Source organism: Lycorma delicatula, chromosome 3, assembly GCF_047948215.1.
Source record: "Lycorma delicatula isolate Av1 chromosome 3, ASM4794821v1, whole genome shotgun sequence".
In the NCBI taxonomy this organism is placed as follows: domain Eukaryota; kingdom Metazoa; phylum Arthropoda; class Insecta; order Hemiptera; family Fulgoridae; genus Lycorma; species Lycorma delicatula.
This window is the reverse complement of record NC_134457.1, coordinates 65,861,328-65,875,671: the sequence shown is the minus strand read 5'-3', so window position 1 is coordinate 65,875,671 and position 14,344 is coordinate 65,861,328. Positions and strand designations below refer to the sequence as shown.

General features: G+C 29.3%; 1 protein-coding gene across 1 annotated transcript in view; it reads left to right on the top strand.

Annotated features, from left to right (window-relative positions):
- The window catches only part of LOC142321658 (uncharacterized), a 40,021-nt gene extending 31,669 nt beyond the window's left edge, over window positions 1–8,352 (top strand). The window contains exons 3-4 of the mRNA XM_075359924.1: window positions 512–670; window positions 7,086–8,352. Coding sequence (XP_075216039.1) covers window positions 512–670; window positions 7,086–7,901 — 975 coding nt within the window. The 3' untranslated portion in view covers window positions 7,902–8,352. The remainder of the gene's footprint in view (window positions 1–511; window positions 671–7,085) is intronic.
- The last annotated feature ends 5,992 nt before the right edge of the window (window positions 8,353–14,344 follow it).

Below are 14,344 nucleotides of genomic sequence, written 5' to 3'. Positions count from 1 at the left end.
TAATCAATATTCTAGCTATGAAAATTATGAATTACTAGAAGTCACAGGGATGGTATGGATATACATTAAAATACACAAGAAGCAAGTGTATAATCTAATACCAGTATTGATCGTATTACGTAGCATGAAGTAAGAGTGCATTATCCAGTGGAAATATGTTATACCAATTAGTTTTCTTGCCATATCAGGATTGATATAAGGTAGTAAATACAGGAAAAAATCAAAACCTGATGTGTTTAATTCATTAATTATAGAGGTGAAAAAGTGCATATTACATTCTGTCACACATTATTGAAAAAAAATACATGTCAAATAATGAAAAAAAAAAAAAATTCATATCAATAGTGAAAAAAATACATCATATATATATAATAGATTTAAAAATTATTGTAAATTATAGAAGTGTTTATAAGTTTCATTATTTTACCACTTAAAAAAAAAATATTTGTTATATATGCATACAAGTGAAATGTTTATATATATGAAATCTTATTATGTATGTAATTTACAGGTTTATGTCATGCTAAATATGAAAAGACTCGTAATTTTAGGAAATTATACTATGAGATCTTTCTTCAATAGAGCAGCTGGTCCATTCAATGTTACACTTTTAGATGTAACAACAGAAGGTGCAGCAGCACTACATTATACTTCTGATGGAAGTCTTGAGGTAAAAATATAAGAGCTAGTAATAAAAAAGTAATAAATCCTAGTGAAATATATTCGTATATTTTTGAAAATTTAAGACATTTTCATACAAAAGTTTATTCAACAGCTAATGATATCAATTGATCAAAAAAACATTATTTAGAAATAAACATTAAATTTACCAGTCTATATTCAATATTTACTTGTGTATATGTATGTATAATATATACCTACATAAGATAAGTACAGTATAATAATTGTGAGTATAATATAATTATGAATATAATATATAATTGTGGTTCTTTTATCAGTTGATCTAACTTTTTCAAACGTAAATAATTACCTTATTATATACTGTAAGTTCTGAGAGAGAAAACTGAATTCATACCTCCTAGATTGTTGATTATAGTATGATTGAGATAGTATTTGGTTTACTTTTGGCAAGAAAATTTGACTAATAATAAAAAAATTTGACTTTTAATCTATTAAAAAAAATCCTCCCTTCCATTATTATATATATTATATTCTCCAAATTCCATTATTGAAGATTAAATGAGGAGTAATAACCCTGAATTAATCACAATTTTAAAAATAATATTTGAATATGTTTGCCTTAATATTTTTATACGTCATTGTTGGTAACTTATTCAAAACATAGAGATTGTATTTTGTATGAAAGTAAACGTTAAATTATTATTGTGCCATGTTTTTGCATGCACACATGAGTTTATTAAGCAAATAGTTATATGTTTATCATTTTCATGATAAACAAATAATATACAAACACCCGTATAGTACTACTACTTAAATGTACATTTTGGTATTAAAATCAGATTTTGTAGTTAAATATGTGTATATTTCTACTCTCCCAGGTCATTAAAATGATTTCAAAAAAAAAATATTTTAACAATATACATGACTATATAATCCCTAACATATTTTTTTTGTGATTTACATTAAAAGATAGTTTTTAATTTTTTAAAGAGCACCATATCATGCTGTTACTGAATGTGAAAAAAGAATGAGGCTCTGAAAATGATAAGAATTCCTTCAGACTTAAAACTATTTAAGGAGATTTCCGCATGAGTTTAAACAATTAAAATAGGGATATCAATATTTTTACATTATTACTGAAACTGAAAATAATTATTTTGCAAAAATAAAGGTAAAAATTGTCATTAACAGAAAAAAATTATAGCTCATTTCATATCTATATCTTACATCTTTTGAAGAAGAGGTATGTGAATTTGCCTCAAATTACACAGGAAAAATAGTACATATCCTATCCTTAATTTATTTAAAATCTTAATAATTTGTGTATATTTGGTTAGCCCACTGGGCTGGTCTAGTAGTTAAATTGTTGTTGTAAATCAGTTGTTTAACAGCTGATTTGTGAGCTCGAAGGTTATGAGTTTCAAATCCTAGTAAAACTTAGTTGCTTTTATATACTAGACAGATTTGAATACTAGACAGTGAATACCAGTGTACTTTGGTGGTTGGGTTCAATTAACCACATATCTTAGGAATGGTTGGCCCGAGTGTACAAGACTACATCTCATTTATATGTCATACACATCATCCTCATCTCACTGGGTCAAGGGGGGTTACTTATTGCTAACTAGTTGAAGAGATTGCAAGCCTACCGGGCTGGTTTAGTGGTGATCTCGTCATTGAAAATCAGCTGATTTTAAAAAGTTGACAGTTCTAAGGTTCAAATCCTAGTAAAAGCAGTTACTTTTACATGGATTTGAATATTAGATCATGGATACTGCTGTTCTTTGGTGGTTGGATTTCAATTAACCACATCTTAGGAATAGTCGACCTAAGATAGTACAAGACTACACTTCATTCACATTTATATACATATTATCCTCATTCATCCTCTGAAGTAATACCTTACAGTGGTTCTGAAGGTTGAACAGAAAAAGAAAGTTGAAGAGATTGCAATGTACATCGCAATAGTTGGAAAAAATTTACAGTCAGAACTTTACAGCTAATAATCATTTTTATAGTCATTCAGTCAATTTGTTAACTGTACCTACAAATATATTTCAGCTATTAAAAATATTTGAACACAGATATCAAATTTGATATTATTTCTAGTAGATTTGGAATCTGTTTAAATGGCAATTGGCTTTATTTCAATAATTATAATTATTTTATTAATTTATAATTCTTTATGTAATCAATTTTTTATTTAATCAATTAATAATAATTTTTTATTTAATCAATTTTTTACTTATGTTGCAATAATACATTTTTTTATCAGTTACATTGATTACAGATTTAATATTGCTCTGTGGAATGAGTAAACAAACGTATAACCACTATGAAATAAATTATTTATATACCAATAAAAACAACTATTCAATTAACAAATACATGTTAAGTTTGCTACTTTCTTTCTTTTTCCTGTTTAGCCTCTGGTAACTACCTTTCAGATAATACTTCAGAGGATGATATGTATGAGTGTAAATGAAGTGTAGTCTTGTGCAGTCTCAGTTCGACCATTCCTGAGATGTTTGGTTAATTAATACGCAACCACCAAAGAACATCGGGGCCACGATCTAGTATCCAAATCCGTGTAAAAATAACTGACTTTACTAGAACTTGAATGCTAGAACTCTCGACTTCCAAATCAGCTGATTTGGGAAGACGCGTTCACCACTAGACCAACCCGGTGGGTTAAGTTTGATACTATTTAAAAATTAATTCCAACAATAATATTGCAAGAAACGCATTAACCATCAATATATCTAAAGACAAAAATTTTACTGTAGTTGTAAAGGATCTTTTCAAAAGTTTAGATAATTAATTATAAGAGTTAATATGTTGAGAGCAAAATAAGTGTCTTGAATGCACTTAACGTTCATTAATAAATGAAATACTGGAAAAGAAATCTGGTGCTAAGACAATATATCTATGAAAATAATTTTAAGAATTCAATTAAAATAAATTTAAGAAATTAATTTTAAATAATGTATATAGTAAAGAAAATATGAAAAACAAATTTTGAAATTAAGATTGTATGTGTGAATGCGTGCAATTTTTTATGTAATTTTTAAATGTAATTATTATGTAATGTAATGTAATGTAATGTAATGTAATGTAATTATTATTATGTAATGTAATGTAATAATTATGTAATTTTTAAATGCGTGCAATTTTTTTTTTATGTATGCATAAGTACGCGCGCACGCGCGTACTTATGCATACATAAAAAAAGATTAATGGAAAATGTACAGTATTGTATACATTTCAATCATAAATTTGTTGAGTTTTTGATCATGATGGATAGTGATAAAAATTATTTAAAATTATAAAATTTTTAAGTTTATAGTCAGTCGTAAAAGTCATATTAAATGATTATTGAAAACATTATAGTTATTAAGTTTTGTTCAGAACAAAAATCTTAGAAGTTTATATTTTAAAATAATAACTGTGTACTAAAAGTGATTAGGGGGTAAAGAATTAAATTTTTCTGTCTGAAAAATCATTGATTCTTTTTATATGTTTTTTATTTAAATAGATTATTATTCATATTTTATTATTATGTATTATGTACAGTGCATTCTCAATTAACGCGGTAATTTTTTACGCGTTTTCAGTTATACGTCCGTGTTTCAGTTATAGTTTTGTGTTTGAGTAAGCTAGGAAAATTATTTTCCAATACGCGATATGTATCACTTACACGCGGTCATTATCATATTTTGTAAAACAAACTAAACTACTGTAGTGCAGTACATATTTTGATTACGAGATTAAACATCCTCACATTTGTCGGTACATTTATCCTGAACTAACAGGAAATGCCAATGAGTCATTGTAATGAACAGTGTACTGCTTTCTGTCATCGTTCATTCGCAGTTTATGTTAACCTACGTTAAAACACTGCGTTAAATATGTCTCGTTACCGTTATTGAGTTTTAGTGTATTTTGCAGCTGCGTTCGTAACACTATTTTTTTTTTTTAACTATACTGTTCCTTCACGAACTCTGATAAAAAATGAGTGCTGTGTTAAAACCTAAGAAAAAAAAGGTTTTACCGTTATTAGAAAAAAATAAAATTCTAAATTGTCTAGGTAATAAATATTCCATGGGGTCTGTAGCTAGAAAATTTAACTTAAATGAATCTTCTGTGCGTACAATACGGCTTAATAAAGACAAAATACGCCAAAGTAACGCGGCCAGTGTACCGGTTTGTGCCAAGGTCGTTTCGTACACACGAGATCTGATATTGGAGAAAGTTGAAAAGCTTATAGTAACATGAATTGAAGACCAAACTCAAAAGCATACGCCATTAAGTTCAGCTTCAATTCGAGAAAAAGCTATGTGGCTTTATCGCAGGATGTCCGTTGAAAGAGTAATGAATCTGAAATTTCTACCAACAGTTCATACAGTTTCAATTTTAATGGTAGTAAGGGCTGGTTCAAGAGATTTAAAAAAGACACAATTTGCCCAATAGAAACTTCATGGTGAAAAAACTTCTGCAGATTTCAAAGCTGCTGAATAATACACAGCACAATTTTTAAGCATCATAAAAGAGAAAGGTTACATACCAGAAGTTTTCAATGCAGATGAGATATGGAGATGTGTTGGAAAAAATGCCAGAGCATACATTCCTTTTTAAAGAACAGAAAACTGCACGGGGTCATAAAGCAGCAAAGGATCGTTTTACGTTGTGCTCAAATGGGTCTGGTGACTGTTTGATTAAGACGTTGATAGTTTTTAAATGATTCAGTCCTCACGCATTAAAACACACAAATAACCTTCCGAGTTTCTGGCGAGCTAATAAATGCATTTGGGTGACTGCAATATTTGTATGGATTGGTTTAATAAATATTTTAAATTAGAGGTTAAAAAGTACTTGGCATCCAGAAATCTTGCATAAAAAGCTTTAATTGTTCTACACAAATGAACGGCTCAGCTAGAGGTGTTACCGAAAGAAGCTGATGAAAATATCAAGTTAAGTTTCTCCCTCCCAACATTATACTACCTTTGCAATCCCTTGATGAGTGTATAAATGCAACTTTCAAAGCATACTATACTCGTTGAACATTTAAAAATCTTTTTGATGACATAGAAGAGGACAAATCTTTAACTTTGAGCGAATGCTGGAAAAAAATACAGAATTGCTGATTGCATTGCAAATGTGAAAAAATCTTCTAGATGAGTTACAACAGAAAACATTAAACACCTGCTGGAAGAAGCTTTTGCCCGAAGTGGTAAAGGCCTGGCCAAAGAGAGGACCTAATGAAACTAAAGTTTCATTAGGTCTATCATTAGATAGAGATGAAATAAATAAAGATGTAGAGGATACTTGGAACAAAATAGTCAATATTGCCAGACGGTTACCAGGAGAAGGATTTTTAGACACCCACAGGCACAGGATGTAATTGAAGAATAAATGACTTGGAACTTATGGAGATGATAGAAAATGAAATTGTACAAGACAGTGACAAAAATGAAGAAGAGAAAATTTCTATAAAAATAAACAGTTGACTAACAAATTTATAAAAATGGCAGAGGAATTGAAAGAATTTATAATTGCCAAAGATCCAGTGATGGAGCATAGTTTGCGGTGTCAAAAGGAACTAGAAAATATAGTTACATTATACACGGAAAAACAAAAAATTTTACTGAAAAAACTGAAACAGTCTACCATTACGAGTTTTTTTATCGTTAAGTGAAAAAAAAAGACTAAATGATAATGATAATAAATGTTAAATGATGTTAATGGAAATAATCTATGTACAGAATATATTTTTTTCTTTTTAAATACATACATTGTACTGTAATATCATTAAAATAATACAATGTAATAATAAAATAGTAAAATAAATTACAGTATTTTTTGAGTACAGTAATTTACGTACATCATTTACTGTATAACAAGAACCTAACCTGTATTTCTGCATTAAATGTGAGTCTCAATTTACACGATTGCATTATATGCAGAAATTTTTCGGAACATAACAGCTGTGTAAATTGAGGGTGCACTGCATAATGATACAGATTTTATCAAGATTCAGTTTTAGTTGTTCATATTGTCATGGATAACAAAAAGTACTGGTAGTAAAGTATAGCAGAGTTTTTAGTAGTAAAATGTATATCAGTTGATTTGTGTATGAGAGGTAATTATAACAATTGTTTTGCTAAAAGTTTTAACTAAATCATGATTCATAAAATACTAATACATAATTTTAGATATTTTTGTCACTTCTTTATCAATGTTGGTAATCAGAGATAATCAGCATTGATAATCACTCTCAGAGATGAGAATGGCTTTCATATGTTAGTGTCTTATGAAAAGTACAGATAAAATTTTTTTATTCAGTTTTTTTTGGGAAAGGCATATATTTTTAAAAAAAGTCTTATGTAATAGTAATCTGTGATTTCTTTAACAAAATTACTAAAACAAATATTTTTTATTTTCAGACATCAGAAACAGATATGGATATGACATTTCGTAATATAAAGATAGACTTTAAAAATCTTGGCATTATGGGATCATTTTTCCAGGGAGTACTTAGTGCAGTAGGCTCATTTATTTTTGAAGGAATTAAACCACCAATATTAGCCGAAGTGAATACTAATGTGAGAGGTGATATTAATGAAAAGTTAAGAGCAATGAGTGGTGGAGTCAAAGTGAACACTAGCATTAGTCCAGTTGATCAAGCCATTTATGCAGGAAGAAAATATGTTAGAGGTCAAGGTTATGATCCTTATGTTTTTTCCAATAAGAATCAAAGATTAGGACCTTTGTTATTAAATATAACTGACTTTACATTAAAAGGGCTTTCTAGGTTTTACAGAGTTGGAGAAATATCTCTGGCAATGGACAATGGTACTGTTGAATTTGAAATACGTTTAGCAACAGATAAACTTAATGGACATTGCCAATGGTCCGTTTCATTTGGAGATTCTGTGTTGAGGAATAGCATAAATACTTTTGTAGTGGAGCACCTGCAAGTAAAGGCAGTTATACACCAGTCACTTGACTTAAGTCGACCTCCTCAACTGAATGATCTTGACTTCCTCTTAGGTAAAATAACAGTGACAACTAGACGTGAAGACACAATTGATGTAATAATTGAAAAAGTTATAAATAATATACCAGAACTTTTAAGGCATATGATTGTTGATAGTTTAGAAGGGCCGGTAAAAGTTCATGGACAAAAACTTTTAAATGAAGTTGATGTTAAAAAAATTGTAGATGAACAATTACCAAATCTTGATAAATTAGGAGTGTAGTATATTTTACGTAAATACATGTAACAGTGAAATATTAAATATTTTACAGCAGAAAATTTATACTTTTAATTTAAAATTGTCAACTGAACAAAAGTGTTGTTTATTCAGTTAATGATAAACTTTATAAGTACAAATTACTTAATTTTATAATTAACTTACAGCAATAAATATATTTTTAATTATAAAATAAAAAACTGTACTCTAAAATTTTTGTTATGAAAATGTTTTCTTAAAATTAGAATATTTTCAAGGCCAGAAGTAATTATTTTGTTTTAGATATATTTTTAGAATTATTGGTAGTTTTGTAAGAATAAAGAACTTAGAAGAAAAATTCATATTAGAACAATTTTGTAGTGATTATAATTATAATATTGATAATTATTGTGTTTGTATAATGTAACTTATAAATAAAAATAAATTGGATAATAATATGGTTTGATTGAGTAATAACTATTCAGCATTTTGACTGATTTCAAAAAGGAGTTTTCAGTTTGACCTATATATTTTTTTTATAAATTTGAGGATAATTTAATATGGCTCAACCAATTTGGATGAATTTTTTGACGATTACTAATTCATTAATTTAGGTTTTAGCTAGTAACAAAGCTGAGGTAATATAGTACACATATAGTCACATGCCCTAGGTGCCATGTATAAGGATGGCAAATGGGTTTCTTAAAAATAATTTTTTGCTTTTTTTAAAAGGGATACATACACATGCATGAGCATAGTTATGTAGTGATCTACAATCATGATCAGCACAGTAGTTGACTTTGAATATACTGGTGCTTGTTTGTTGGAAATCAAAGTATGACACTTTTGCCTTTTGAAAATGTTAAAGAAACTATCTAGAGCTGAATACGTAAAGAAAGCTAAGAAGTAGAAAGACGGTCAACTGTTTATTTTCTTTCTCTTTCTCTCTGTTTCTATTGTTTCATATATAAAGCATCTTAACGAAGTAAAGTTGATAGAAATGGACCTTCAAAACACATTGGGAAATATGACTTACAAATCTCAGCAACAGTTAGATAAAAAAAAAATTGGTCATGAGGTTGTTGCATGATAGTATCGAGAAAATGTTTGAAGGATAAAAGCTTGAAAATTTAAGTTTTAGCCATTGTTAAAGTAAACTGTAAGTACAGTAGTAAAGGAAAGTTGCAGTTTGGTGTAGTCTTAAACTGAATTTTTTCCATTGCTCAAAAACCAAACAAAATTCAAATGTAGGAGCAATCATAATCATCTATGAAATAATCCAGTGGTTTCCAAACCTTTCTGAGTCGCAGCGCCCTTTTTCAATTAAAATTTTTCCATGGTGCCCTACCCTAAGTAAAAGTATGACTTCTCGTAAGTAAGAGATAAAAACAAATAAAACTCTTGTATCTTAATTATTTTTTTACTTTATTAACATTAAATTAATAATTATAAATGTCTTGGTTCAGTTAATTATGAAGCTTTTACAATATTTTGCAGTGCCCCTGTGAAGAAGCCATGGCCTCCCCAGGGGACATGGCGCACAGTTTGGCAATCACTGAAATAATCAAATCGATGTAATCTAATAAATAACAGTTATAACTAGTAAGTACTAGCAGTCCTGAAAATCTATACTACTAGATAATAATTAGATTTATAATAATTTCAATAATTAGATAATAATATATATATATCAAAGTTAATGTTTATGAAACAATATGTACAAAGAGCATTTACCAGGTGCTCCAGTGACTCCATGAAAGGGATGACAATCATGTTCTTTCAAATAGCAGTAATGGCTCTTTCTTGAAATTTTGGAAATTATTACATGCACTTTAATCACCCTGCTTAGAAGGAAACTTTATTGTAAAATTTCATAAGGATTAGAAAACTCATTTAGGGATAACCGACAAGTTACAAGGTCAAACAAAAAAAATAAAATTTTTTATTCACCCGTGAAAAACTGGAATGTATTCCAAAGAACATGAATTTTCAATTTGGTTTAGTCTGATAATTTTGCCTGTAAGCTGCATTTTTGATTTTTGTCAGAAAAATAAATAAATAAACGTTTCGTTATTTTTGAGTCCATTTTGCGGCTTTAAATAATTATTTATCTATGTGTTTTAAGGTTGTAACCTTAGGTTAAATTATAAAACATATTAAAATAAGTAAAGAAACATTTATAATTATTTATATATATATATAATTAGCAGACCCGCCACTGCTTCGCCCGCGCTATGTGGTTACTTGCGTTTCCAGTTGCAGTCAGTGGATGTTTAGCCGGTAGCTCGCTTCATTCGCTCTTCCCGTCTAGCAATAGGACTCTGACCCTTGCAAACCCCTCTGTTCATTAAACTAATGCTTGTGAGAAGAATAATAATAAATTAAAGCCTGTTCATTTTATAAAACCTATCAGTGTATTGTAATTTCTTCAGAGCAACAGTTTGGTCAGTGCAGGACCCGAAACTTTGAGTGATCAGAACACGAGTTTCAAAAAGTCGGCCTTCATCTTAACGATATTAGATATAACTGGTTACCCGCCCTTCGTAAGGGTAAAATTGTATTTTGCCCGGTTCTCAGCGTTACCCGATAAATGCCTGGAGGTAATCGTAGTTCGTTCTCAATTTTAAAAAAAAGTTTAATATTGTTTGTTTTTTAGTCAAGTAAGTGGAGGTAGGTGTAGTCAATCGCGTCGTACAATCTAGAGAATATCTCGTTTAGAATAGTCGGAAATGGGGAAAATTTTTAATCAATGTTCATATTTTATTTTTACCTTTCTTCACCCCTTTGAAGGTTGAATGTCAAAAAATCTGGAAACTATTTTTTAAATATTTACATGAAAATTACACACACCAAAAATGAAGTTGATATCTCCATTTGTTCACAGAAATTAAAAAAAATAGCCGGGTTTCAAAAAAAGATTCAAAATCCATTTTAAACCTTTAAACTCGGAATTTAAAAAAATACTACAGATTGGTATTTATATCTTCACATGAAGATTACGCACACCAAAAATGAAGTTGATACATTCATTTGTAACCGAAAACTAAAAAAATAGTAAATTTCATTGTTACTCCATTTTAAGCTTTAAACTCGGAAATTCTTAGAATCCTTTCTTCGTGTGTACTTATACCGTAAAAAGAACATGTCTGCAGATTTTTATCAATTTATCTTCATTAGTTTTTGCTGGGCGTTGATAAATCAGTGAGTCAGTTAGGGCAAGTTGTTTTGCAGGTACAGGTAACATGTCATGGCTGTCTCATAATCAACGCCCAGCAAAAACTACTGAAGATAAATGAATGAAAATTTGTATACACGTGCTTCTTATGATGTAAGCGAAAATTAAGAAATAATTTTTTTTAAATTTAGAGTTTAAAACATTGAAATGGAGTAACAATGAAATTTACATTTTTATTTTTTTTTTAATTTTTCGATGACAAATAAAGATATTAACTTGACTTTCGGTGTGTGTAATCTTAATGTGAATATCTAAAAGCAAATTTTTAGATTTTTCGAAATTCGACCTTGAATGGGGTGAATAACGGTAGATAATTTGAACAATGAATGATTGCAAAGTTTCTCTATTTCCCACTATACTAAATGAGATATTCACTAGATTTGGGTCTGCGAGGACTCTTCAGATGAATATTTACAAACCATATTCGGGATTTTTCAATTTCTATTTTTTAAGGAGTGCAACGGTGTATTGCGTAGCGGCTCAACCAACACAGCCACTGCCACTGTTGTGCTAACTGTACGTGCGATGCGACTGGTGGCACCTGCTTCCGGTTACTTAACTAAATATATAAAATAAAATAAAAAAAAAATGAAATACGGTCATCTCCTAGTGGTATTTGTATTTGGTAACGCTAAGAACCGGACAATAATTTTGCCCATCCTTCATAAGGATAACCTACTGTCACTACTATTATTAAGATGGAGGCCGACTATTCTGAAACCAGCATTTTTCCGATTACTCAAAGTTTCGGATCCTGTACTGACCAAACTGTTGCTCTGAAGAAATTACATTACACTGAATATTTCTATAAATTGAACAGGCTTTAATTTTTATTTATTATTATTATTCTCACAAGCATGTGTTTAATAATCACAGAGAAATACAGAGGCAAAGCCATATGGCTAGTCGGGAAGGGCGAGTGAAACGAGTCCTGACCGGCTAAATATTCCCTGACTGCAACGGGAACGCAAGTAGCCATATAGAACGGGCAAAGCCGCGATGGGGATTCTAGTATCAATATAAAACCATTTGTTTTTTTGTTTTAAATTAAACTTGATGAGGATGTAGCCATTGATGAGGATGTAGCCATCATATATTAAATGATCAAATCCAGTGGAAAGATGTATTAAAAAGTATGATAAAGTTTGCTTTTATTATATCAAGAATAAACTCTTATGTTTAAATTTTTAAATCAGAATATTATACTATTTTTTTTAAGCAAGCCTCGCAAAGAAGTAATCAAAATCTGGCCCAAGAATGCTGTAGTCAAGAATTCAGAACTTTACAATTTTGCCTTAGGTAAAAATGAAGAAATAAACCATAAATATTATTAAAAAATGACATTGATTGATAATTAATACATTTTTGTGTAGTATTGCTGAAGCAAATAAAATAGTGTATTGAAATAATTGTAATCTGCATATAATCTAAAGTCTGAAATATAAAGAATAAGAGTAAAACAAAGGAAACCATTAATTTGATAATTTATTAGATAAATTAATTTAATATTCTATTAAAGATGATAAGTTATGAATATTTTTAATCTCTTACTTATATTTATCAGTTATTTTTAAACAATAAAAAAGTTAGGTTAATGAGTTTTTTTTTAATTATAAAGAATTAAATTTCACTAATAATTAAAGAATTTATCAATTACTTATATTTAATTTTTGAGATCTTTCAAAATTTTTTGTATGTGGATCAGAAATCATTCAGTACAAATGAAATAATTTCAGATAGCAATTTTATGAGAGTGAAGACAGGTAAAGCTCAACAGCAGCAGTCCCATTCAATTGAGAGAGGAGTTGATTGGCTAGTTGATATGGAGGTCAGGTACTGTACTGCCGATCTCTGATTGAGTTGGACTTAGGAGTGCAGGTTGATTGCTACCACATCTTGTAGACTCTCCTTGTCTTCCAAAACCTTCCTTCTCATTTCCACCCATCTATCCTTTATCCGCATACTTTGGTTTCTATCCACAATGTTAGTGTGTTGTCTGTTGTTCTTTCTAACGTCGGACTGCATTCCAAATAACTTTATTGTCTATTTCTTTTGCATTTTATTTATCTTCAATACAAAAATTTATTTTTTAATCTAATTTTATTGAAGATTTATATTTTTATATATTTCAGGAGAAATAAAAAAAAAAAAATTACAATATCCAATTATTTATTTTTAATACAAGCAAATTATCTATTATTATTATTATTATTATTTATTTATTTATTGTTAATTAAAAATTACAAACAGTTATTTTATGATACAAATCGGTGATGCATCTTGGTCTTTCATCCAGAGATCCCTGGGTTTGAATTTCAGTCAGGCATAGCCGTTTTCATACACTACAAATTTCCATTTTCATATTCCCACGTACAAGATTCATTGTAACCTGTGGTTAAGTAATTCATCAATAAAAAAATTATAAACAAAAAAATAAATATATTATGTATTTAAAATTCCTTTCAGAAATAAAAGCAGAAAAAACTAGAAAAAACAAAAATATTTCTACTATTATGTACTATAGTCAGGTGTAAAAAAACGCTGAGGAAAAAATCTTTACTTATGTTAACTGGTAGAGAAATTGGTATTGAAACATTTCTAAAAGTTTTAATGCAAATTTTGGTTATCTAAAGGTACACCAATGTGTAAACTGTACTTTTTTTATAACTAGAAAACGAACAAGGTACCAGTGTTATCTTACTTTCATTTTTTATTTCCCATCTAGCCCTACAGCTGAGCTATAACTTTAGAAGGAAAAGTATTGTAATCGCTTCAATTTGGGCATGTGCGGTTTTCATTGGATCTTTACGTTTTGACAATTAAGGAACCCAAACAACCCAAAAACCAGATGGAAATTTTCCGGATGTTCGTATGTACGTGTGCGTGTTCGGTATCGCACTTTAAATCATCTTATATCTCCAGAACTACTCAACCGATTTTAACCAAACTTGGTCAGATTATTTCTATATATGGGGCATTAATGCCATTAAATTTTAAACTTAAAAGGTCAAGGGGGTGAGGCTATAGAGCAAGGTCACCCTCAGTATCTCGAGATTTCGCCTAACACATTTGTTAACAATTAAAAATAATATTTACAAAAGAAATTTGCAAAATCTTACCCCCAAAAAATGCTGTATATAAATTACTTCAGAGGGTGATTGAGGATATGTTTGAATGTAGTCTTACACAGTCTCAGGTCGACCATTCCTGAGATGTGTGGTTAATTGAAACCCAA